Below are 24,480 nucleotides of genomic sequence, written 5' to 3'. Positions count from 1 at the left end.
AATGCCGTTTGTGCGTAATATGTTACCGCTACTACACTGGTGGCGCATGCTGCGCTTGCACTTCGCATAAGACGGGTTGCCAGATTGGGGGCCGCCCTCTTAATGCCTTGGGGACCTAAGCGGCTGCTTAGTTCGCTTATAGGCTGGGCCGGCCCTGCCTGCATCACCCCTGTATCACACCTGCATCACACCTGTATAACACACACACATCACCCCTGTATCACACACACACATCACCCCTGTATCACACACACACATCACCCCTGTATCACACACACATCACCCCTGTATCACACCTGCATCACCCCTGTATCACACACACACATCACCCCTGTATCACACACACACATCACCCCTGTATCACACACACACATCACCCCTGTATCACACACACACATCACCCCTGTATCACACACACATCACCCCTGTATCACACCTGCATCACCCCTGTATCACACACACATCACCCCTGTATCAAACACACACATCACCCCTGTATCACACACACACATCACCCCTGTATCACACACACACATCACCCCTGTATCACACACACATCACCCCTGTATCACACACACACATCACCCCTGTATCACACACACATCACCCCTGTATCACACACACATCACCCCTGTATCACACACACATCACCCCTGTATCACACACACACATCACCCCTGTATCACACACACACATCACCCCTGTATCAAACACACATCACCCCTGTATCACACACACATTACCCCTGTATCACACACACACATCACCCCTGTATCACACACACACATCACCCCTGTATCACACACACACATCACCCCTGTATCACACACACATCACCCCTGTATCACACACACATCACCCCTGTATCACACACACATCACCCAGCAGAAGCAGCAGAATCATCAGCCTCTTCAGTCCACTCCTCTTCACCACCACTAGGGGTACCTTATTTTTTGGACTTTAATCCACTATTTTCCCCCCACGCTCTGAACCCTGTGCTCATTATAACGGTGCGTCAAATGTATAGATTCTTACTGGCAAACGGACACAAGGGGGCAAGGAGCAGGAAGTGCAAGTGTTTGACGCACAGTAGAAGAAGACGTCAGTGGACAGTGGTCACTGTCCAGGGGACATGTGTTTGTTACAATCAGACTCATATTCACAGAGAAATGACTCTAATGAGGAAGTGACTCTAGACTCAGTAGAACACAAAGACACGGAGCGCGGACATGTGATATACGGGTCTGCAGTTTAGAACCTGCTGCAGTGAAATGAGACTTTCTGGCCCCGCCCTGACTCACGGGTCAAAAGACACATGTCCATCACTACATGGACCATATTCATGTGTAAATATCTCATGTTACAACGTGGCACCTGCCGTTTGTCAGGTGCGGCCCGAATATGGACAAGTTCTATTTTCTTCATAAGTATCAGCTTTTATTCTGGAGCTGAACAGCCCGAAAAGTACGGTCAAGAATTGTCCGAACAAATCAGCCATATTCTCCTTGTTTATATCTCATAACTAACGTCTCTACTACTGACGTCCTAGCTCCAAAGCCGGTCGCTCGGGAACCAAACAGGAAATGGGCCCCAGGTCTAAAAGAGCTCCAGCATGTGGGTGATGGAGTCTCACCTGGAGCAGGATGAAGTAAGCTCGAAGGTCGTCTTTCGTCCGAGGCCTGAGACCACAAAGTAGAGCAGAGTTTATATATGTAGTATTACAGTATTAGTATTACTTATACTTATACTATAACACACACACACACACACACAAACACACACATGCACACAAATGCAGTGTGTTGTTGTCATGTAAAGTGTGCTGTTGTCATGTACAGTGTGCTGTTGTCATGTACAGTGTGTTGTTGTCATGTACAGTGTGTTGTCGTCATGTACAGTGTGTTGTCGTCATGTACAGTGTGTTGTCGTCATGTACAGTGTGTTGTTGTCATGTACAGTGTGTTGTTGTCATGTACAGTGTGTTGTTGACATGTACAGTGTGTTGTTGTCATGTACAGTGTGTTGTTGTTGTTGTCATGTACAGTGTGTTGTTGTTGTCATGTACAGTGTGTTGTTGTCATGTACAGTGTGTTGTTGTCATGTACAGTGTGTTGTTGTCATGTACAGTGTGTTGTTGTTGTTGTTGTCATGTACAGTGTGTTGTTGTTGTCATGTACAGTGTGTTGTTGTCATGTACAGTGTGTTGTTGTTGTTGTCATGTACAGTGTGTTGTTGTTGTTGTTGTTGTTGTTGTTGTTGTCATGTACAGTGTGTTGTTGTCATGTACAGTGTGTTGTTTTCATGCACAGTGTGTTGTTGTCATGTACAGTGTGCTGTTGTCATGTACAGTGTGTTGTTGTCATGTACAGTGTGTTGTCGTCATGTACAGTGTGTTGTCGTCATGTACAGTGTGTTGTTGTCATGTACAGTGTGTTGTTGTCATGTACAGTGTGTTGTTGACATGTACAGTGTGTTGTTGTCATGTACAGTGTGTTGTTGTTGTTGTCATGTACAGTGTGTTGTTGTTGTCATGTACAGTGTGTTGTTGTCATGTACAGTGTGTTGTTGTCATGTACAGTGTGTTGTTGTCATGTACAGTGTGTTGTTGTTGTCATGTACAGTGTGTTGTTGTCATGTACAGTGTGTTGTTGTTGTTGTTGTCATGTACAGTGTGTTGTTGTTGTCATGTACAGTGTGTTGTTGTCATGTACATTGTGTTGTTGTTGTTGTCATGTACAGTGTGTTGTTGTTGTCATGTACAGTGTGTTGTTGTCATGTACAGTGTGTTGTTGTTGTTGTTGTTGTCATGTACAGTGTGTTGTTGTCATGTACAGTGTGTTGTTTTCATGCACAGTGTGTTGTTGTCATGTACAGTGTGCTGTTGTCATGTACAGTGTGTTGTTGTCATGTACAGTGTGTTGTTGTCATGTACAGTGTGTTGTTGTCATGTAAAGTGTGTTGTTGTCATGTACAGTGCGTTGTTGTTGTTGTTGTTGTTGTTGTTGTCATGTACAGTGTGTTGTTGTTGTCATGTACAGTGTGTTGTTGTCATGTACAGTGTGTTGTTGTCATGCACAGTGTGTTGTTGTCATGTACAGTGTGTTGTTGTCATGCACAGTGTGTTGTTGTCATGCACAGTGTGTTGTTGTTGTTGTCATGTACAGTGTGTTGTTGTCATGCACAGTGTGTTGTTGTCATGTACAGTGTGTTGTTGTCATGTATAGTGTGTTGTTGTTATGCAGAGTGTGTTGTTGTCATGTACAGTGTGTTGTTGTTGTTGTTGTCATGTACAGTGTGTTGTTGTCATGTATAGTGTGTTGTTGTCATGCAGAGTGTGTTGTTGTCATGTACAGTGTGTTGTTGTTGTTGTCATGTACAGTGTGTTGTTGTTGTTGTCATGTACAGTGTGTTGTTGTCATGTAAAGTGTGTTGTTGTCATGTACAGTGTGTTGTTGTCATGTACAGTGTGTTGTTGTTGTCATGTACAGTGTGTTGTTGTCATGGACAGTGTGTTGTTGTCATGGACAGTGTGTTGTTGTCATGCACAGTGTGCTGTTGTCATGTACAGTGTGTTGTTGTCATGCACAGTGTGCTGTTGTCATGTACAGTGTGTTGTTGTCATGCACAGTGTGTTGTTGTCATGTACAGTGTGTTGTTGTCATGCACAGTGTGTTGTTGTCATGCACAGTGTGTTGTTGTCATGTACAGTGTGTTGTTGTTATTGTCATGTACAGTGTGTTGTTGTCATGTACAGTGTGTTGTTGTCATGTATAGTGTGTTGTTGTCATGTACAGTGTGTTGTTGTTGTTGTTGTCATGTACAGTGTGTTGTTGTCATGTATAGTGTGTTGTTGTCATGCAGAGTGTGTTGTTGTCATGTACAGTGTGTTGTTGTCATGGACAGTGTGTTGTTGTCATGTACAGTGTGTTGTTGTCATGGACAGTGTGTTGTTGTCATGTACAGTGTGTTGTTGTCATGGACAGTGTGTTGTTGTCATGTACAGTGTGTTGTTGTCATGTACAGTGTGTTGTTGTTGTCATGTACAGTGTGTTGTTGTTGTCATGTACAGTGTGTTGTTGTCATGCACAGTGTGTTGTTGTCATGGACAGTGTGTTGTTGTTGTCATGTACAGTATGTTGTTGTCATGTACAGTGTGTTGTTGTCATGTACAGTGTGTTGTTGTCATGTACAGTGTGTTGTTGTTGTTGTCATGTACAGTGTGTTGTTGTCATGTACAGTGTGTTGTTGTCATGTACAGTGTGTTGTTGTTGTTGTTGTTGTCATGTACAGTGTGTTGTTGTCATGTACAGTGTGTTGTTGTCATGTATAGTGTGTTGTTGTCATGCAGAGTGTGTTGTTGTCATGTACAGTGTGTTGTTGTTGTTGTTGTCATGTACAGTGTTTTGTTGTCATGGACAGTGTGTTGTTGTCATGTACAGTGTGTTGTTGTCATGTACAGTGTGTTGTTGTTGTCATGTACAGTGTGTTGTTGTCATGGACAGTGTGTTGTTGTCATGGACAGTGTGTTGTTGTCATGCACAGTGTGTTGTTGTCATGGACAGTGTGTTGTTGTTGTCATGTACAGTATGTTGTTGTCATGTACAGTGTGCTGTTGTCATGTACAGTGTGTTGTTGTCATGTACAGTGTGTTGTTGTCATGTACAGTGTGTTGTTGTTGTTGTTGTCATGTACAGTGTGTTGTTGTCATGCACAGTGTGTTGTTGTCATGTATAGTGTGTTGTTGTCATGCAGAGTGTGTTGTTGTCATGTACAGTGTGTTGTTGTTGTTGTTGTTGTCATGTACAGTGTGTTGTTGTCATGTATAGTGTGTTGTTGTCATGTACAGTGTGTTGTTGTCATGTACAGTGTGTTGTTGTTGTTGTCATGTACAGTGTGTTGTTGTTGTCATGTACAGTGTGTTGTTGTCATGTACAGTGTGTTGTTGTTGTTGTTGTTGTTGTTGTCATGTACAGTGTGTTGTTGTTGTCATGTACAGTGTGTTGTTGTCATGTACAGTGTGTTGTTTTCATGCACAGTGTGTTGTTGTCATGTACAGTGTGCTGTTGTCATGTACAGTGTGTTGTTGTCATGTACAGTGTGTTGTTGTCATGTAAAGTGTGTTGTTGTCATGTACAGTGTGTTGTTGTTGTTGTTGTTGTTGTCATGTACAGTGTGTTCTTGTTGTCATGTACAGTGTGTTGTTGTCATGTACAGTGTGTTGTTGTCATGCACAGTGTGTTGTTGTCATGTACAGTGTGTTGTTGTCATGCACAGTGTGTTGTTGTCATGCACAGTGTGTTGTTGTTGTTGTCATGTACAGTGTGTTGTTGTCATGCACAGTGTGTTGTTGTCATGTACAGTGTGTTGTTGTCATGTATAGTGTGTTGTTGTTATGCAGAGTGTGTTGTTGTCATGTACAGTGTGTTGTTGTTGTTGTTGTTGTTGTCATGTACAGTGTGTTGTTGTCATGTATAGTGTGTTGTTGTCATGCAGAGTGTGTTGTTGTCATGTACAGTGTGTTGTTGTTGTTGTCATGTACAGTGTGTTGTTGTTGTTGTCATGTACAGTGTGGTGTTGTCATGTAAAGTGTGTTGTTGTCATGTACAGTGTGTTGTTGTCATGTACAGTGTGTTGTTGTTGTCATGTACAGTGTGTTGTTGTCATGGACAGTGTGTTGTTGTCATGGACAGTGTGTTGTTGTCATGCACAGTGTGCTGTTGTCATGTACAGTGTGTTGTTGTCATGCACAGTGTGCTGTTGTCATGTACAGTGTGTTGTTGTCATGCACAGTGTGTTGTTGTCATGTACAGTGTGTTGTTGTCATGCACAGTGTGTTGTTGTCATGCACAGTGTGTTGTTGTCATGTACAGTGTGTTGTTGTTGTTGTCATGTACAGTGTGTTGTTGTCATGTACAGTGTGTTGTTGTCATGTATAGTGTGTTGTTGTCATGCAGAGTGTGTTGTTGTCATGTACAGTGTGTTGTTGTTGTTGTTGTTGTCATGTACAGTGTGTTGTTGTCATGTATAGTGTGTTGTTGTCATGCAGAGTGTGTTGTTGTCATGTACAGTGTGTTGTTGTCATGGACAGTGTGTTGTTGTCATGTACAGTGTGTTGTTGTCATGGACAGTGTGTTGTTGTCATGTACAGTGTGTTGTTGTCATGGACAGTGTGTTGTTGTCATGTACAGTGTGTTGTTGTCATGTACAGTGTGTTGTTGTTGTCATGTACAGTGTGTTGTTGTCATGCACAGTGTGTTGTTGTCATGGACAGTGTGTTGTTGTCATGTACAGTATGTTGTTGTCATGTACAGTGTGCTGTTGTCATGTACAGTGTGTTGTTGTCATGTACAGTGTGTTGTTGTCATGTACAGTGTGTTGTTGTTGTTGTCATGTACAGTGTGTTGTTGTCATGTACAGTGTGTTGTTGTCATGTACAGTGTGTGTTGTTGTTGTCATGTACAGTGTGTTGTTGTCATGTACAGTGTGTTGTTGTCATGTATAGTGTGTTGTTGTCATGCAGAGTGTGTTGTTGTCATGTACAGTGTGTTGTTGTTGTTGTTGTCATGTACAGTGTTTTGTTGTCATGGACAGTGTGTTGTTGTCATGTACAGTGTGTTGTTGTCATGTACAGTGTGTTGTTGTTGTCATGTACAGTGTGTTGTTGTCATGGACAGTGTGTTGTTGTCATGGACAGTGTGTTGTTGTCATGCACAGTGTGTTGTTGTCATGGACAGTGTGTTGTTGTTGTCATGTACAGTATGTTGTTGTCATGTACAGTGTGCTGTTGTCATGTACAGTGTGTTGTTGTCATGTACAGTGTGTTGTTGTCATGTACAGTGTGTTGTTGTTGTTGTCATGTACAGTGTGTTGTTGTCATGTACAGTGTGTTGTTGTCATGTATAGTGTGTTGTTGTCATGCAGAGTGTGTTGTTGTCATGTACAGTGTGTTGTTGTTGTTGTTGTTGTCATGTACAGTGTGTTGTTGTCATGTATAGTGTGTTGTTGTCATGCAGAGTGTGTTGTTGTCATGTACAGTGTGTTGTTGTTGTTGTCATGGACAGTGTGTTGTTGTCATGTACAGTGTGTTGTTGTCATGTACAGTGTGTTGTTGTTGTCATGTACAGTGTGTTGTTGTTGTTGTCATGTACAGTGTGTTGTTGTCATGTACAGTGTGTTGTTGTCATGTATAGTGTGTTGTTGTCATGCAGAGTGTGTTGTTGTCATGTACAGTGTGTTGTTGTTGTTGTTGTCATGTACAGTGTTTTGTTGTCATGTACAGTGTGTTGTTGTCATGCACAGTGTGTTGTTGTCATGCACAGTGTGTTGTTGTCATGGACAGTGTGTTGTTGTTGTCATGTACAGTATGTTGTTGTAATGTACAGTGTGTTGTTGTTGTAATGTACAGTGTGTTGTTGTTGTCATGTACAGTGTGTTGTTGTCATGTACAGTGTGTTGTTGTCATGCACAGTGTGTTGTTGTCATGTACAGTGTGTTGTTGTTGTTGTTGTCATGTACAGTGTGTTGTTGTCATGTACAGTGTGTTGTTGTCATGTACAGTGTGTTGTTGTTGTTGTCATGTACAGTGTGTTGTTGTCATGTACAGTGTGTTGTTGTCATGTATAGTGTGTTGTTGTCATGCAGAGTGTGTTGTTGTCATGTACAGTGTGTTGTTGTTGTTGTTGTCATGTACAGTGTTTTGTTGTCATGGACAGTGTGTTGTTGTCATGTACAGTGTGTTGTTGTCATGTACAGTGTGTTGTTGTTGTCATGTACAGTGTGTTGTTGTCATGGACAGTGTGTTGTTGTCATGCACAGTGTGTTGTTGTCATGGACAGTGTGTTGTTGTTGTCATGTACAGTATGTTGTTGTCATGTACAGTGTGTTGTTGTCATGGACAGTGTGTTGTTGTCATGGACAGTGTGTTGTTGTCATGTACAGTGTGTTGTTGTTGTTGTCATGTACAGTGTGTTGTTGTCATGTACAGTGTGTTGTTGTCATGTATAGTGTGTTGTTGTCATGCAGAGTGTGTTGTTGTCATGTACAGTGTGTTGTTGTTGTTGTCATGTACAGTGTGTTGTTGTCATGGACAGTGTGTTGTTGTCATGCACAGTGTGCTGTTGTCATGTACAGTGTGTTGTTGTCATGCACAGTGTGCTGTTGTCATGTACAGTGAGTTGTTGTCATGCACAGTGTGTTGTTGTCATGTACAGTGTGTTGTTGTCATGCACAGTGTGTTGTTGTCATGCACAGTGTGTTGTTGTCATGTACAGTGTGTTGTTGTTGTTGTCATGTACAGTGTGTTGTTGTCATGTACAGTGTGTTGTTGTCATGTATAGTGTGTTGTTGTCATGCAGAGTGTGTTGTTGTCATGTACAGTGTGTTGTTGTTGTTGTTGTCATGTACAGTGTGTTGTTGTCATGTATAGTGTGTTGTTGTCATGCAGAGTGTGTTGTTGTCATGTACAGTGTGTTGTTGTCATGGACAGTGTGTTGTTGTCATGTACAGTGTGTTGTTGTCATGGACAGTGTGTTGTTGTCATGTACAGTGTGTTGTTGTCATGGACAGTGTGTTGTTGTCATGTACAGTGTGTTGTTGTCATGTACAGTGTGTTGTTGTTGTCATGTACAGTGTGTTGTTGTCATGCACAGTGTGTTGTTGTCATGGACAGTGTGTTGTTGTTGTCATGTACAGTATGTTGTTGTCATGTACAGTGTGCTGTTGTCATGTACAGTGTGTTGTTGTCATGTACAGTGTGTTGTTGTCATGTACAGTGTGTTGTTGTTGTTGTCATGTACAGTGTGTTGTTGTCATGTACAGTGTGTTGTTGTCATGTACAGTGTGTTGTTGTTGTTGTTGTCATGTACAGTGTGTTGTTGTCATGTACAGTGTGTTGTTGTCATGTATAGTGTGTTGTTGTCATGCAGAGTGTGTTGTTGTCATGTACAGTGTGTTGTTGTTGTTGTTGTCATGTACAGTGTGTTGTTGTCATGTACAGTGTGTTGTTGTCATGTACAGTGTGTTGTTGTCATGTACAGTGTGTTGTTGTTGTCATGTACAGTGTGTTGTTGTCATGGACAGTGTGTTGTTGTCATGGACAGTGTGTTGTTGTCATGCACAGTGTGTTGTTGTCATGGACAGTGTGTTGTTGTTGTCATGTACAGTATGTTGTTGTCATGTACAGTGTGCTGTTGTCATGTACAGTGTGTTGTTGTCATGTACAGTGTGTTGTTGTCATGTACAGTGTGTTGTTGTTGTTGTCATGTACAGTGTGTTGTTGTCATGTACAGTGTGTTGTTGTCATGTATAGTGTGTTGTTGTCATGCAGAGTGTGTTGTTGTCATGTACAGTGTGTTGTTGTTGTTGTTGTTGTCATGTACAGTGTGTTGTTGTCATGTATAGTGTGTTGTTGTCATGTACAGTGTGTTGTTGTCATGTACAGTGTGTTGTTGTTGTTGTCATGTACAGTGTGTTGTTGTTGTCATGTACAGTGTGTTGTTGTCATGTACAGTGTGTTGTTGTTGTTGTTGTTGTCATGTACAGTGTGTTGTTGTTGTCATGTACAGTGTGTTGTTGTCATGTACAGTGTGTTGTTTTCATGCACAGTGTGTTGTTGTCATGTACAGTGTGCTGTTGTCATGTACAGTGTGTTGTTGTCATGTACAGTGTGTTGTTGTCATGTAAAGTGTGTTGTTGTCATGTACAGTGTGTTGTTGTTGTTGTTGTTGTTGTTGTTGTTGTTGTTGTTGTTGTTGTTGTCATGTACAGTGTGTTGTTGTTGTCATGTACAGTGTGTTGTTGTCATGTACAGTGTGTTGTTGTCATGCACAGTGTGTTGTTGTCATGTACAGTGTGTTGTTGTCATGCACAGTGTGTTGTTGTCATGCACAGTGTGTTGTTGTTGTTGTCATGTACAGTGTGTTGTTGTCATGCACAGTGTGTTGTTGTCATGTACAGTTTGTTGTTGTCATGTATAGTGTGTTGTTGTTATGCAGAGTGTGTTGTTGTCATGTACAGTGTGTTGTTGTTGTTGTTGTTGTCATGTACAGTGTGTTGTTGTCATGTATAGTGTGTTGTTGTCATGCAGAGTGTGTTGTTGTCATGTACAGTGTGTTGTTGTTGTTGTCATGTACAGTGTGTTGTTGTTGTTGTCATGTACAGTGTGTTGTTGTCATGGACAGTGTGTTGTTGTCATGTACAGTGTGTTGTTGTCATGGACAGTGTGTTGTTGTCATGTACAGTGTGTTGTTGTCATGGACAGTGTGTTGTTGTCATGTACAGTGTGTTGTTGTCATGTACAGTGTGTTGTTGTTGTCATGTACAGTGTGTTGTTGTCATGCACAGTGTGTTGTTGTCATGGACAGTGTGTTGTTGTTGTCATGTACAGTATGTTGTTGTCATGTACAGTGTGCTGTTGTCATGTACAGTGTGTTGTTGTCATGTACAGTGTGTTGTTGTCATGTACAGTGTGTTGTTGTTGTTGTCATGTACAGTGTGTTGTTGTCATGTACAGTGTGTTGTTGTCATGTACAGTGTGTTGTTGTTGTTGTTGTCATGTACAGTGTGTTGTTGTCATGTACAGTGTGTTGTTGTCATGTATAGTGTGTTGTTGTCATGCAGAGTGTGTTGTTGTCATGTACAGTGTGTTGTTGTTGTTGTTGTCATGTACAGTGTGTTGTTGTCATGTACAGTGTGTTGTTGTCATGTACAGTGTGTTGTTGTCATGTACAGTGTGTTGTTGTTGTCATGTACAGTGTGTTGTTGTCATGGACAGTGTGTTGTTGTCATGGACAGTGTGTTGTTGTCATGCACAGTGTGTTGTTGTCATGGACAGTGTGTTGTTGTTGTCATGTACAGTATGTTGTTGTCATGTACAGTGTGCTGTTGTCATGTACAGTGTGTTGTTGTCATGTACAGTGTGTTGTTGTCATGTACAGTGTGTTGTTGTTGTTGTCATGTACAGTGTGTTGTTGTCATGTACAGTGTGTTGTTGTCATGTATAGTGTGTTGTTGTCATGCAGAGTGTGTTGTTGTCATGTACAGTGTGTTGTTGTTGTTGTTGTTGTCATGTACAGTGTGTTGTTGTCATGTATAGTGTGTTGTTGTCATGTACAGTGTGTTGTTGTCATGTACAGTGTGTTGTTGTTGTTGTCATGTACAGTGTGTTGTTGTTGTCATGTACAGTGTGTTGTTGTCATGTACAGTGTGTTGTTGTTGTTGTTGTTGTCATGTACAGTGTGTTGTTGTTGTCATGTACAGTGTGTTGTTGTCATGTACAGTGTGTTGTTTTCATGCACAGTGTGTTGTTGTCATGTACAGTGTGCTGTTGTCATGTACAGTGTGTTGTTGTCATGTACAGTGTGTTGTTGTCATGTAAAGTGTGTTGTTGTCATGTACAGTGTGTTGTTTTTGTTGTTGTTGTTGTTGTTGTTGTTGTTGTTGTTGTCATGTACAGTGTGTTGTTGTTGTCATGTACAGTGTGTTGTTGTCATGTACAGTGTGTTGTTGTCATGCACAGTGTGTTGTTGTCATGTACAGTGTGTTGTTGTCATGCACAGTGTGTTGTTGTCATGCACAGTGTGTTGTTGTTGTTGTCATGTACAGTGTGTTGTTGTCATGCACAGTGTGTTGTTGTCATGTACAGTTTGTTGTTGTCATGTATAGTGTGTTGTTGTTATGCAGAGTGTGTTGTTGTCATGTACAGTGTGTTGTTGTTGTTGTTGTTGTCATGTACAGTGTGTTGTTGTCATGTATAGTGTGTTGTTGTCATGCAGAGTGTGTTGTTGTCATGTACAGTGTGTTGTTGTTGTTGTCATGTACAGTGTGTTGTTGTTGTTGTCATGTACAGTGTGTTGTTGTCATGTAAAGTGTGTTGTTGTCATGTACAGTGTGTTGTTGTCATGTACAGTGTGTTGTTGTTGTCATGTACAGTGTGTTGTTGTCATGGACAGTGTGTTGTTGTCATGGACAGTGTGTTGTTGTCATGCACAGTGTGCTGTTGTCATGTACAGTGTGTTGTTGTCATGCACAGTGTGCTGTTGTCATGTACAGTGTGTTGTTGTCATGCACAGTGTGTTGTTGTCATGTACAGTGTGTTGTTGTCATGCACAGTGTGTTGTTGTCATGCACAGTGTGTTGTTGTCATGTACAGTGTGTTGTTGTTGTTGTCATGTACAGTGTGTTGTTGTCATGTACAGTGTGTTGTTGTTGTTGTTGTTGTCATGTACAGTGTGTTGTTGTCATGTATAGTGTGTTGTTGTCATGCAGAGTGTGTTGTTGTCATGTACAGTGTGTTGTTGTTGTTGTCATGGACAGTGTGTTGTTGTCATGTACAGTGTGTTGTTGTCATGTACAGTGTGTTGTTGTTGTCATGTACAGTGTGTTGTTGTTGTTGTCATGTACAGTGTGTTGTTGTCATGTACAGTGTGTTGTTGTCATGTATAGTGTGTTGTTGTCATGCAGAGTGTGTTGTTGTCATGTACAGTGTGTTGTTGTTGTTGTTGTCATGTACAGTGTTTTGTTGTCATGGACAGTGTGTTGTTGTCATGGACAGTGTGTTGTTGTCATGCACAGTGTGTTGTTGTCATGCACAGTGTGTTGTTGTCATGGACAGTGTGTTGTTGTTGTCATGTACAGTATGTTGTTGGAATGTACAGTGTGTTGTTGTTGTAATGTACAGTGTGTTGTTGTTGTCATGTACAGTGTGTTGTTGTCATGTACAGTGTGTTGTTGTCATGCACAGTGTGTTGTTGTCATGTACAGTGTGTTGTTGTTGTTGTCATGTACAGTGTGTTGTTGTCATGTACAGTGTGTTGTTGTCATGTACAGTGTGTTGTTGTTGTTGTCATGTACAGTGTGTTGTTGTCATGTACAGTGTGTTGTTGTCATGTATAGTGTGTTGTTGTCATGCAGAGTGTGTTGTTGTCATGTACAGTGTGTTGTTGTTGTTGTTGTCATGTACAGTGTTTTGTTGTCATGGACAGTGTGTTGTTGTCATGTACAGTGTGTTGTTGTCATGTACAGTGTGTTGTTGTTGTCATGTACAGTGTGTTGTTGTCATGGACAGTGTGTTGTTGTCATGGACAGTGTGTTGTTGTCATGCACAGTGTGTTGTTGTCATGGACAGTGTGTTGTTGTTGTCATGTACAGTATGTTGTTGTCATGTACAGTGTGCTGTTGTCATGTACAGTGTGTTGTTGTCATGTACAGTGTGTTGTTGTCATGTACAGTGTGTTGTTGTTGTTGTCATGTACAGTGTGTTGTTGTCATGTACAGTGTGTTGTTGTCATGTATAGTGTGTTGTTGTCATGCAGAGTGTGTTGTTGTCATGTACAGTGTGTTGTTGTTGTTGTCATGTACAGTGTGTTGTTGTCATGGACAGTGTGTTGTTGTCATGCACAGTGTGCTGTTGTCATGTACAGTGTGTTGTTGTCATGCACAGTGTGCTGTTGTCATGTACAGTGAGTTGTTGTCATGCACAGTGTGTTGTTGTCATGTACAGTGTGTTGTTGTCATGCACAGTGTGTTGTTGTCATGCACAGTGTGTTGTTGTCATGTACAGTGTGTTGTTGTTGTTGTCATGTACAGTGTGTTGTTGTCATGTACAGTGTGTTGTTGTCATGTATAGTGTGTTGTTGTCATGCAGAGTGTGTTGTTGTCATGTACAGTGTGTTGTTGTTGTTGTTGTCATGTACAGTGTGTTGTTGTCATGTATAGTGTGTTGTTGTCATGCAGAGTGTGTTGTTGTCATGTACAGTGTGTTGTTGTCATGGACAGTGTGTTGTTGTCATGTACAGTGTGTTGTTGTCATGGACAGTGTGTTGTTGTCATGTACAGTGTGTTGTTGTCATGGACAGTGTGTTGTTGTCATGTACAGTGTGTTGTTGTCATGTACAGTGTGTTGTTGTTGTCATGTACAGTGTGTTGTTGTCATGCACAGTGTGTTGTTGTCATGGACAGTGTGTTGTTGTTGTCATGTACAGTATGTTGTTGTCATGTACAGTGTGCTGTTGTCATGTACAGTGTGTTGTTGTCATGTACAGTGTGTTGTTGTCATGTACAGTGTGTTGTTGTTGTTGTCATGTACAGTGTGTTGTTGTCATGTACAGTGTGTTGTTGTCATGTACAGTGTGTTGTTGTTGTTGTTGTCATGTACAGTGTGTTGTTGTCATGTACAGTGTGTTGTTGTCATGTATAGTGTGTTGTTGTCATGCAGAGTGTGTTGTTGTCATGTACAGTGTGTTGTTGTTGTTGTTGTCATGTACAGTGTTTTGTTGTCATGGACAGTGTGTTGTTGTCATGTACAGTGTGTTGTTGTCATGTACAGTGTGTTGTTGTTGTCATGTACAGTGTGTTGTTGTCATGGACAGTGTGTTGTTGTCATGGACAGTGTGTTGTTGTCATGCACAGTGTGTTGTTGTCATGGACAGTGTGTTGTTGTTGTCATGTACAGTATGTTGTTGTCATGTACAGTGTGCTGTTGTCATGTACAGTGTGTTGTTGTCATGTACAGTGTGTTGTTGTCATGTACAGTGTGTTGTTGTTGTTGTCATGTACAGTGTGTTGTTGTCATGTACAGTGTGTTGTTGTCATGTATAGTGTGTTGTTGTCATGCAGAGTGTGTTGTTGTCATGTACAGTGTGTTGTTGTTGTTGTTGTTGTCATGTACAGTGTGTTGTTGTCATGTATAGTGTGTTGTTGTCATGTACAGTGTGTTGTTGTCATGTACAGTGTGTTGTTGTTGTTGTCATGTACAGTGTGTTGTTGTTGTCATGTACAGTGTGTTGTTGTCATGTACAGTGTGTTGTTGTTGTTGTTGTTGTTGTCATGTACAGTGTGTTGTTGTTGTCATGTACAGTGTGTTGTTGTCATGTACAGTGTGTTGTTTTCATGCACAGTGTGTTGTTGTCATGTACAGTGTGCTGTTGTCATGTACAGTGTGTTGTTGTCATGTACAGTGTGTTGTTGTCATGTAAAGTGTGTTGTTGTCATGTACAGTGTGTTGTTGTTGTTGTTGTTGTTGTTGTTGTTGTTGTTGTCATGTACAGTGTGTTGTTGTTGTCATGTACAGTGTGTTGTTGTCTTGTACAGTGTGTTGTTGTCATGCACAGTGTGTTGTTGTCATGTACAGTGTGTTGTTGTCATGCACAGTGTGTTGTTGTCATGCACAGTGTGTTGTTGTTGTTGTCATGTACAGTGTGTTGTTGTCATGCACAGTGTGTTGTTGTCATGTACAGTTTGTTGTTGTCATGTATAGTGTGTTGTTGTTATGCAGAGTGTGTTGTTGTCATGTACAGTGTGTTGTTGTTGTTGTTGTTGTCATGTACAGTGTGTTGTTGTCATGTATAGTGTGTTGTTGTCATGCAGAGTGTGTTGTTGTCATGTACAGTGTGTTGTTGTTGTTGTCATGTACAGTGTGTTGTTGTTGTTGTCATGTACAGTGTGTTGTTGTCATGTAAAGTGTGTTGTTGTCATGTACAGTGTGTTGTTGTCATGTACAGTGTGTTGTTGTTGTCATGTACAGTGTGTTGTTGTCATGGACAGTGTGTTGTTGTCATGGACAGTGTGTTGTTGTCATGCACAGTGTGCTGTTGTCATGTACAGTGTGTTGTTGTCATGCACAGTGTGCTGTTGTCATGTACAGTGTGTTGTTGTCATGCACAGTGTGTTGTTGTCATGTACAGTGTGTTGTTGTCATGCACAGTGTGTTGTTGTCATGCACAGTGTGTTGTTGTCATGTACAGTGTGTTGTTGTTGTTGTCATGTACAGTGTGTTGTTGTCATGTACAGTGTGTTGTTGTCATGTATAGTGTGTTGTTGTCATGCAGAGTGTGTTGTTGTCATGTACAGTGTGTTGTTGTTGTTGTTGTCATGTACAGTGTGTTGTTGTCATGTATAGTGTGTTGTTGTCATGCAGAGTGTGTTGTTGTCATGTACAGTGTGTTGTTGTCATGGACAGTGTGTTGTTGTCATGTACAGTGTGTTGTTGTCATGGACAGTGTGTTGTTGTCATGTACAGTGTGTTGTTGTCATGGACAGTGTGTTGTTGTCATGTACAGTGTGTTGTTGTCATGTACAGTGTGTTGTTGTCATGCACAGTGTGTTGTTGTCATGGACAGTGTGTTGTTGTTGTCATGTACAGTATGTTGTTGTCATGTACAGTGTGCTGTTGTCATGTACAGTGTGTTGTTGTCATGTACAGTGTGTTGTTGTCATGTACAGTGTGTTGTTGTTGTTGTCATGTACAGTGTGTTGTTGTCATGTACAGTGTGTTGTTGTCATGTACAGTGTGTTGTTGTTGTTGTCATGTACAGTGTGTTGTTGTCATGTACAGTGTGTTGTTGTCATGTATAGTGTGTTGTTGTCATGCAGAGTGTGTTGTTGTCATGTACAGTGTGTTGTTGTTGTTGTTGTCATGTACAGTGTTTTGTTGTCATGGACAGTGTGTTGTTGTCATGTACAGTGTGTTGTTGTCATGTACAGTGTGTTGTTGTTGTCATGTACAGTGTGTTGTTGTCATGGACAGTGTGTTGTTGTCATGGACAGTGTGTTGTTGTCATGCACAGTGTGTTGTTGTCATGGACAGTGTGTTGTTGTTGTCATGTACAGTATGTTGTTGTCATGTACAGTGTGCTGTTGTCATGTACAGTGTGTTGTTGTCATGTACAGTGTGTTGTTGTCATGTACAGTGTGTTGTTGTTGTTGTCATGTACAGTGTGTTGTTGTCATGTACAGTGTGTTGTTGTCATGTATAGTGTGTTGTTGTCATGCAGAGTGTGTTGTTGTCATGTACAGTGTGTTGTTGTTGTTGTTGTTGTCATGTACAGTGTGTTGTTGTCATGTATAGTGTGTTGTTGTCATGCAGAGTGTGTTGTTGTCATGTACAGTGTGTTGTTGTTGTTGTCATGGACAGTGTGTTGTTGTCATGTACAGTGTGTTGTTGTCATGTACAGTGTGTTGTTGTTGTCATGTACAGTGTGTTGTTGTTGTTGTCATGTACAGTGTGTTGTTGTCATGTACAGTGTGTTGTTGTCATGTATAGTGTGTTGTTGTCATGCAGAGTGTGTTGTTTTCATGTACAGTGTGTTGTTGTTGTTGTTGTCATGTACAGTGTTTTGTTGTCATGGACAGTGTGTTGTTGTCATGGACAGTGTGTTGTTGTCATGCACAGTGTGTTGTTGTCATGGACAGTGTGTTGTTGTTGTCATGTACAGTATGTTGTTGTAATGTACAGTGTGCTGTTGTTGTCATGTACAGTGTGTTGTTGTCATGTACAGTGTGTTGTTGTCATGTACAGTGTGTTGTTGTTGTTGTCATGTACAGTGTGTTGTTGTCATGTACAGTGTGTTGTTGTCATGTATAGTGTGTTGTTGTCATGCAGAGTGTGTTGTTGTCATGTACAGTGTGTTGTTGTTGTTGTTGTTGTCATGTACAGTGTGTTGTTGTCATGTATAGTGTGTTGTTGTCATGCAGAGTGTGTTGTTGTCATGTACAGTGTGTTGTTGTTGTTGTCATGGACAGTGTGTTGTTGTCATGTACAGTGTGTTGTTGTCATGTACAGTGTGTTGTTGTTGTCATGTACAGTGTGTTGTTGTTGTTGTCATGTACAGTGTGTTGTTGTCATGTACAGTGTGTTGTTGTCATGTATAGTGTGTTGTTGTCATGCAGAGTGTGTTGTTGTCATGTACAGTGTGTTGTTGTTGTTGTTGTCATGTACAGTGTTTTGTTGTCATGGACAGTGTGTTGTTGTCATGGACAGTGTGTTGTTGTCATGCACAGTGTGTTGTTGTCATGGACAGTGTGTTGTTGTTGTCATGTACAGTATGTTGTTGTAATGTACAGTGTGTTGTTGTTGTAATGTACAGTGTGTTGTTGTTGTCATGTACAGTGTGTTGTTGTCATGTACAGTGTGTTGTTGTCATGCACAGTGTGTTGTTGTCATGTACAGTGTGTTGTTGTTGTTGTCATGTACAGTGTGTTGTTGTCATGTACAGTGTGTTGTTGTCATGTACAGTGTGTTGTTGTTGTTGTCATGTACAGTGTGTTGTTGTCATGTACAGTGTGTTGTTGTCATGTACAGTGTGTTGTTGTTGTCATGTACAGTGTGTTGTTGTCATGGACAGTGTGTTGTTGTCATGGACAGTGTGTTGTTGTCATGCACAGTGTGTTGTTGTCATGGACAGTGTGTTGTTGTTGTCATGTACAGTATGTTGTTGTCATGTACAGTGTGCTGTTGTCATGTACAGTGTGTTGTTGTCATGTACAGTGTGTTGTTGTCATGTACAGTGTGTTGTTGTTGTTGTCATGTACAGTGTGTTGTTGTCATGTACAGTGTGTTGTTGTCATGTATAGTGTGTTGTTGTCATGCAGAGTGTGTTGTTGTCATGTACAGTGTGTTGTTGTTGTTGTTGTTGTCATGTACAGTGTGTTGTTGTCATGTATAGTGTGTTGTTGTCATGCAGAGTGTGTTGTTGTCATGTACAGTGTGTTGTTGTTGTTGTCATGGACAGTGTGTTGTTGTCATGTACAGTGTGTTGTTGTCATGTACAGTGTGTTGTTGTTGTTGTCATGGACAGTGTGTTGTTGTCATGTACAGTGTGTTGTTGTCATGTACAGTGTGTTGTTGTTGTCATGTACAGTGTGTTGTTGTCATGTACAGTGTGTTGTTGTCATGTATAGTGTGTTGTTGTCATGCAGAGTGTGTTGTTGTCATGTACAGTGTGTTGTTGTTGTTGTTGTCATGTACAGTGTTTTGTTGTCATGGACAGTGTGTTGTTGTCATGGACAGTGTGTTGTTGTCATGCACAGTGTGTTGTTGTCATGGACAGTGTGTTGTTGTTGTCATGTACAGTATGTTGTTGTAATCTACAGTGTGTTGTTGTTGTAATGTACAGTGTGTTGTTGTTGTCATGTACAGTGTGTTGTTGTCATGTACAGTGTGTTGTTGTCATGCACAGTGTGTTGTTGTCATGTACAGTGTGTTGCACAGGGGGCGCTCACCCTTTCCACTCCCGCAGGAGGCTGTTGATGATCCCCTTCAGCACTGACTTCTGGATGTCCTGAGGCTGAGAAACATCACTGTATTTAAACTACACTTAACTTATGAGGACATGTGATTGTTGTGTGTTTACAGCACAGGACAAATGTGATCCTAAAAACACTGTAGCAGTGTTGTATTTAAATAACTTCAGTCTTTAAAGTTGCTTATTTTCACCAAAACGTGATAAAAGTAACTAGTTTATTTTCAGTTCCTCTAAAGATCGACTCAGGCTTTTAAGTAGAGGGCCGTATTCCCGTATTTTGTACGGGGTATTTTAAAATGTGGACGGGCATTTTCGAGTGCAGGGACGGCCTCCGCGCTACCCAAAAGATAGCGCCAGGCTGAAAAACAAAGTTATTCAAGTAACATACAACGCTATCATTTAGTGCAGAAAGCTACACTCAATAACATAGACGACTTCCATTCTGGTCCCAAATGTTTATTTGGCACCTGTTCACCAGATCATCTGTTCACCAGATCACCTGTTCACCAGATCACCTGTTCACCAGATCACCTGTTCACCAGATCACCGTCCGTGCGAGCCCACGGCGCTCGATAATATGGAGAGCCAATATGATCACACACACCACTTAGGAGCGGCGTATATCGTAAATTAAGAGAACGCTGACCGCTGTCTGTCGTAAATTACGGCGCTCATTTACGGCGCACGGCATAACGTCAGACGGCACACAGCGTTAAAAGCGCTGCTTTATTTTGTAAAAGCGTTGGACAATACGCCGCGATACGCCGCTCCCAAGTGGCGGAGTGTGATCATATTGGCTTTTCATAACCTTTTAAATTGTGAAGTACTTTTTATTAGTCCAGAGAATGCCGAAACTACTCGTATTTCGCCTAGTCGGCCCCCGTACCGCCGGGGTGTTTTCAAATCCGATCCAAAAGCCTGGATCCACTGCTTCACTGACACGCCTCACCGGGTGTTTCATTCTCACATTCAACAGTCACGTCTAAGTCATCTGATTATTCTAGATGTGTTTTCTGTCGAATCAGTTGTAGAAAATGTGGAAATAAAAATCACGCTGAACAGGCAAGTTTTTATGAGGGAACGATAGTCATTTACAGTAATTCAAAGTGAAAAGACAATTCAAATATGTAGAGAAAACAGCAGTAAAGTTTAGTTTGACAGTCTTCGCTTTACAACAAATCAGAGACTCATTTTATACCTTCTGCATTAAGCCTATGGAAAGTGCACGTTTTCCAAGCGTCTACGACGGCAATGGAATTATGGGACATCATAACCACCTCATTATACCCTGTGCTCACTGTTACAGAGGCTTTTAGCATACGGAGCGCCTGCAAAGCGCCTGCAAAGCACCCGTTAAGCCCCGTTAAGCCCCGTTAAGCCCCGTTAAGCGCCGTTAAGCGCCGAACACGTTAGAGCTGATAAACACGTGCACTCACTGTGTTGAGGAGCGCATCGTAAACCGCGTTGACAAACTTGGCGTTCACTCCGGAGTCGTCTGTGGTGTTAAAGGATCCGTTCGCCTCCCTCTGCAGAGGAATATAAAGGAGTAATAACGGGGCAGAAAATGCTGGTTTGGACGGGATTAAGTGTGACACATTATTGACAAAACTTGTGCCCCAATTTTTGGAGAACGATATTCAGAAGATTTTGTGTCAGTTCAACGGAAATGTTTAAAATGTGTCTATTAGTTGAGGTTTAATTATCAGACAAATGTCTGTAAAATGAGTCATGAAAGAGCAGAAATATCACCTTACAATATTCTAAAGTTTATAACATTCATTTGAATCTTTTATTACCATTTTCTTTTACTAAAAACTACATATATTATATTTAAATTTCAAATACTTCAAAACAACATTCATGACATTTAGAAATATTGCCCACCTCTAAATAATCAGAATAAATCTTGGGATTTGCTGTAGTAAATCAGTAAATAAGTTTTATAAATAAGTGCTATTCCTCTGTGACAAGCTTTGATGAACCAGGAAGCAAAACTCATAACTCTAAAAGTTGTGAATAAATGTCCAAACAGTGTTACATTTGATCTAAATATGAACAGTTTGATTGGTAAAAAGCTGAAGCGCTGGAAGCAGAGTCTGCTTCAGCTGCTCAGTGTTCAGCCTCTGTACAGAGAGCTCTCAGTCTCAGTTTGTGGGTGCTGTCTCAGTTTGTGGGTGCTGTCTCAGTTTGTGGGTGCTGTCTCAGTTTGTGGGTGCTGTCTCAGTTTGTGGGTGCTGTCTCAGTTTGTGGGTGCTGTACCTTGAAGGCAGCGTTGATTTCGATGAAGGAGTCGAAGGTGGTGAGGTAGAACTCTCTCACCTCCTTCCAGTCGCCCGTGAGCCCCGCCCGCTCCATGTCCTCCCTGTATCACAGAACACCAGCCAAACACGCATGTCATTACACTGGGAGGCCTCACGGGGGCGCTCAAGCGCAGCGCTGATGTCACATTTATATTATGTCATGATGGGCGTTGACCCCCAGGTGGCGCCCCCAGACTGATGGGTGCGTCTGAACATGGATCAGTCTGGGAAGGCTCTGGTTAAAGGGATCGGGACGTTCAACAAAACAAATCGCACTGATTGGTCGAAGTGTCACACCTTTGGCTCCGCCCCAAACCACAATACTTCACTCAACCTGAAACATCGGATTGCATCATATTTTCACTCCTGTCACTGTCACTCCTGTCACTCCTGTCACTGTCACTCCTGTCACTCCTGTCACTCGTGTCACTGTCGGATTCAACATAAAATACAAGATCTGGACTTCAAGCCATTTGGAAGTTTAAATCGACTTTTTTTTTTTAAATGTCCAAACATTTCAAGCCCAGATTTGACGTTGCGATGAGGAGAAGGTGGGATTACTGGGCCGGGCCTCGTCCCACATTCACAGAGCAAAGGTAAGTGACATGAGCCGTACTGGAAGTCCCTGGTGGTCTTGGTCCTCACGGGGATGATGGGGTCACATGGGAAGGGCGCTTTGACCTCCGGGGGCAGAGTGTCGATGGAGAGGCGCTGCTTCTGACGCACATCACTGCAGATCGGAGGCAGCTCTCGCCCTGGAACACACACAAAGGGCAGAAGGGTCATTGGGTTGTAAGGTTCAAATGTATCGTCGCCATAGGAACACTTGTCCGCTGCGTTCCACATCCCTCAGTGTCATTCAGCCAACTTCTCATGAGCGGTGCAGAAGCTCCAGGTCTGGATCCTGGATCCTGGTCAGGAGCCTCTCACTGGACATTAACGTATTGTGTACGTGTGGTGGACAAATACTGCCATGTTGGAGACATTAACAGTCCTAACATTTCTATCACAGCACCATTTTTTTAATGTTAAATATTATTATTATTGCATAATATTTGTAGATAATATTCAATTATTTTCAACCAATTTCAACAATATTCAAGCAGATTCATGTTTTTTTTGCCTGTTTGCTTTTCTTTAACATGAAACCTGTAACTGCAGCAAAACCACCAAGAAACTCCTGCCACAGTCACTCCTGTCACTGTCACTCCTGTCACTGTCACTCCTGTCACTCCTGTCACTCCTGTCACTGTCACTCCTGTTATTGTCACTCCTGTCACTGTCACTCCTGTCACTGTCACTCCTGTCACTGTCACTCCTGTCACTGTCACTCCTGTTATTGTCACTCCTGTCACTGTCACTCCTGTCACTGTCACTCCTGTCACTGTCACTCCTGTCACTGTCACTCCTGTTACTGTCACTCCTGTCACTCCTGTCACTCCTGTCATTGTCACTCATGTCACTGTCACTCCATGTGCCTATTTCAAATATGAAAATTAAAATCAAATTCTAATAAAGTTTTGTTGAAAAGTTGAAAAGGCACAGCTTTTATGAGTTTAAGTCAGTAAATCAATCAATCAATCAATCAATCAATTAATCAACTCCTACTGTAGATTCGACACCCCCCCACAGGGGCCACATCTGCCAACCCAATCCCGGTCCCACCCCTCTCTCAGTTAAAGAACAGGAAGTGTGCAGACTATTTCGGAAATCCAACCCTCGAAAAGCTGCTGGACCAGACGGTGTCACACCTGCCACCTTAAGACACTGTGCAGGCGAGCTGGCCCCTGTCTTCACTGGTATTTGTAACACCTCCTGGAGTCATGCCATGTCCCAGCTTCAAGTCGTCCAGCATTGTCCCTGTCCCCAAGAAGCCCCGGATCACTGGACTTAATGACTACAGACAGACCTGTGGCACTGACGTCTGTAGTCATGAAGTTATTTGACTCCACCTGCAGGGGGAGCACTGACTCCACCTGCAGGGGGAGTGCTGATTTCCTCATGGATCAGAGGCAGTGCGTGCAGCTGGGGAAGAATCTCAGAATGTCTCAGAAACTCGGACCATCAGCACAGGAGCTCCACAGGGCTGTGTACTTTCTCCCCTGCTCTTCTCCCTGTACACAAACTGCTGCACCTCCAGCCACAACTCTGTAAAACTGATCAAGTTTGCGGACAACACCACCCTCATCGCCATGACAGCATCCCCCCCTCACCATCTCAGACTCCCCCATCTCCACTGTGGACTCCCTCCACTTTCTCGGCACCACCATCAACAGGACCTCAAGTGGGAGCCACCATCAGCTCCTCATCAAGAAGGCCCAGTAGAGGATGTACTTCCTGCGGCAGCTGAGGAAAGACAAGCTGCCAGTGGAGATAATGGTGCAGTGCTACACGGCCATCATTGAGTCCATCCTCACCTCCTCCATCACCTCCTCCATCACCTCCTCCATCACCGTGTGGTACTCTGGAGCCACAGCCAGGGACAAACAGAGACTACAGAGCATTGTGGGCTCTGATGAGAAGGTGATCGGTTGCAGACTTCCATCTCTGCAGGACCTGTACGTCTCCAGGGCTCTGGGACGAACAGGTCGGATCACGACCCTTCTCAACCTGGACACGGACTATTTGAGCCACTCCCCTCAGGCAGGAGGCCACTCCCCTCAGGCAGGAGGCCACTCCCCTCAGGCAGGAGGCCACTCCCCTCAGGCAGGAGGCTACAGTCCATCCGGACCAGAACCTCCCGTCATAGGAACAGTTTCTTTCCCTCTGCCGTTGGACTCATGAACACTGCTTTGCACTCACTGCATGATTCACTTCTTATTGCACTACATATTTATGTACATATCATGTCTATTTTTAACTTTATTTTAACTTTACTTACTTATTTTTTTATATATCTGGTAGCTATTCACTGTTCATTGTTTTGGTTGTTTGTGTTGCATCGAATCACCAGGACAAGTTCCGATGTTTGTGAATTCTGTTCAATGGCAATAAACCTGATTCTGATCAATCAATCAATCAATCAATCAATCAATCAATCAATCAATCTAATATATTTATCTTGAGGGGCTTTTTTTCTGCTGCCAAAGTTACAAATTCTTGGAAAGAGTTTAGGATTGATAATAAAGCGAGAGACTAAAAGGGTGAAGTAGTGTGCATGT

General features: G+C 42.2%; 1 protein-coding gene across 1 annotated transcript in view; it reads right to left on the bottom strand.

Moving 5' to 3' along the window:
* The window catches only part of hectd2 (HECT domain containing 2), a 184,946-nt gene that overhangs the window by 130,042 nt on the left and 30,424 nt on the right, over positions 1 to 24,480 (bottom strand). Inside the window, exons 3-7 of the mRNA XM_072445444.1 lie at positions 21,936 to 22,074; positions 21,279 to 21,381; positions 20,456 to 20,545; positions 18,997 to 19,061; positions 1,634 to 1,679 (exon numbers count right to left, since the gene is read on the bottom strand). Coding sequence (XP_072301545.1) covers positions 1,634 to 1,679; positions 18,997 to 19,061; positions 20,456 to 20,545; positions 21,279 to 21,381; positions 21,936 to 22,074 — 443 coding nt within the window. The remainder of the gene's footprint in view (positions 1 to 1,633; positions 1,680 to 18,996; positions 19,062 to 20,455; positions 20,546 to 21,278; positions 21,382 to 21,935; positions 22,075 to 24,480) is intronic.

This window comes from Eucyclogobius newberryi, unplaced genomic scaffold (assembly GCF_026437365.1).
Source record: "Eucyclogobius newberryi isolate DKJ021-1_F unplaced genomic scaffold, fEucNew1.0.hap1 SCAF_149, whole genome shotgun sequence".
NCBI classification, from domain to species: Eukaryota; Metazoa; Chordata; class Actinopteri; order Gobiiformes; family Gobiidae; genus Eucyclogobius; species Eucyclogobius newberryi.
The sequence above is the reverse complement of the archived record's forward strand: the minus strand, read 5'-3'. Positions and strand labels throughout refer to the sequence as shown.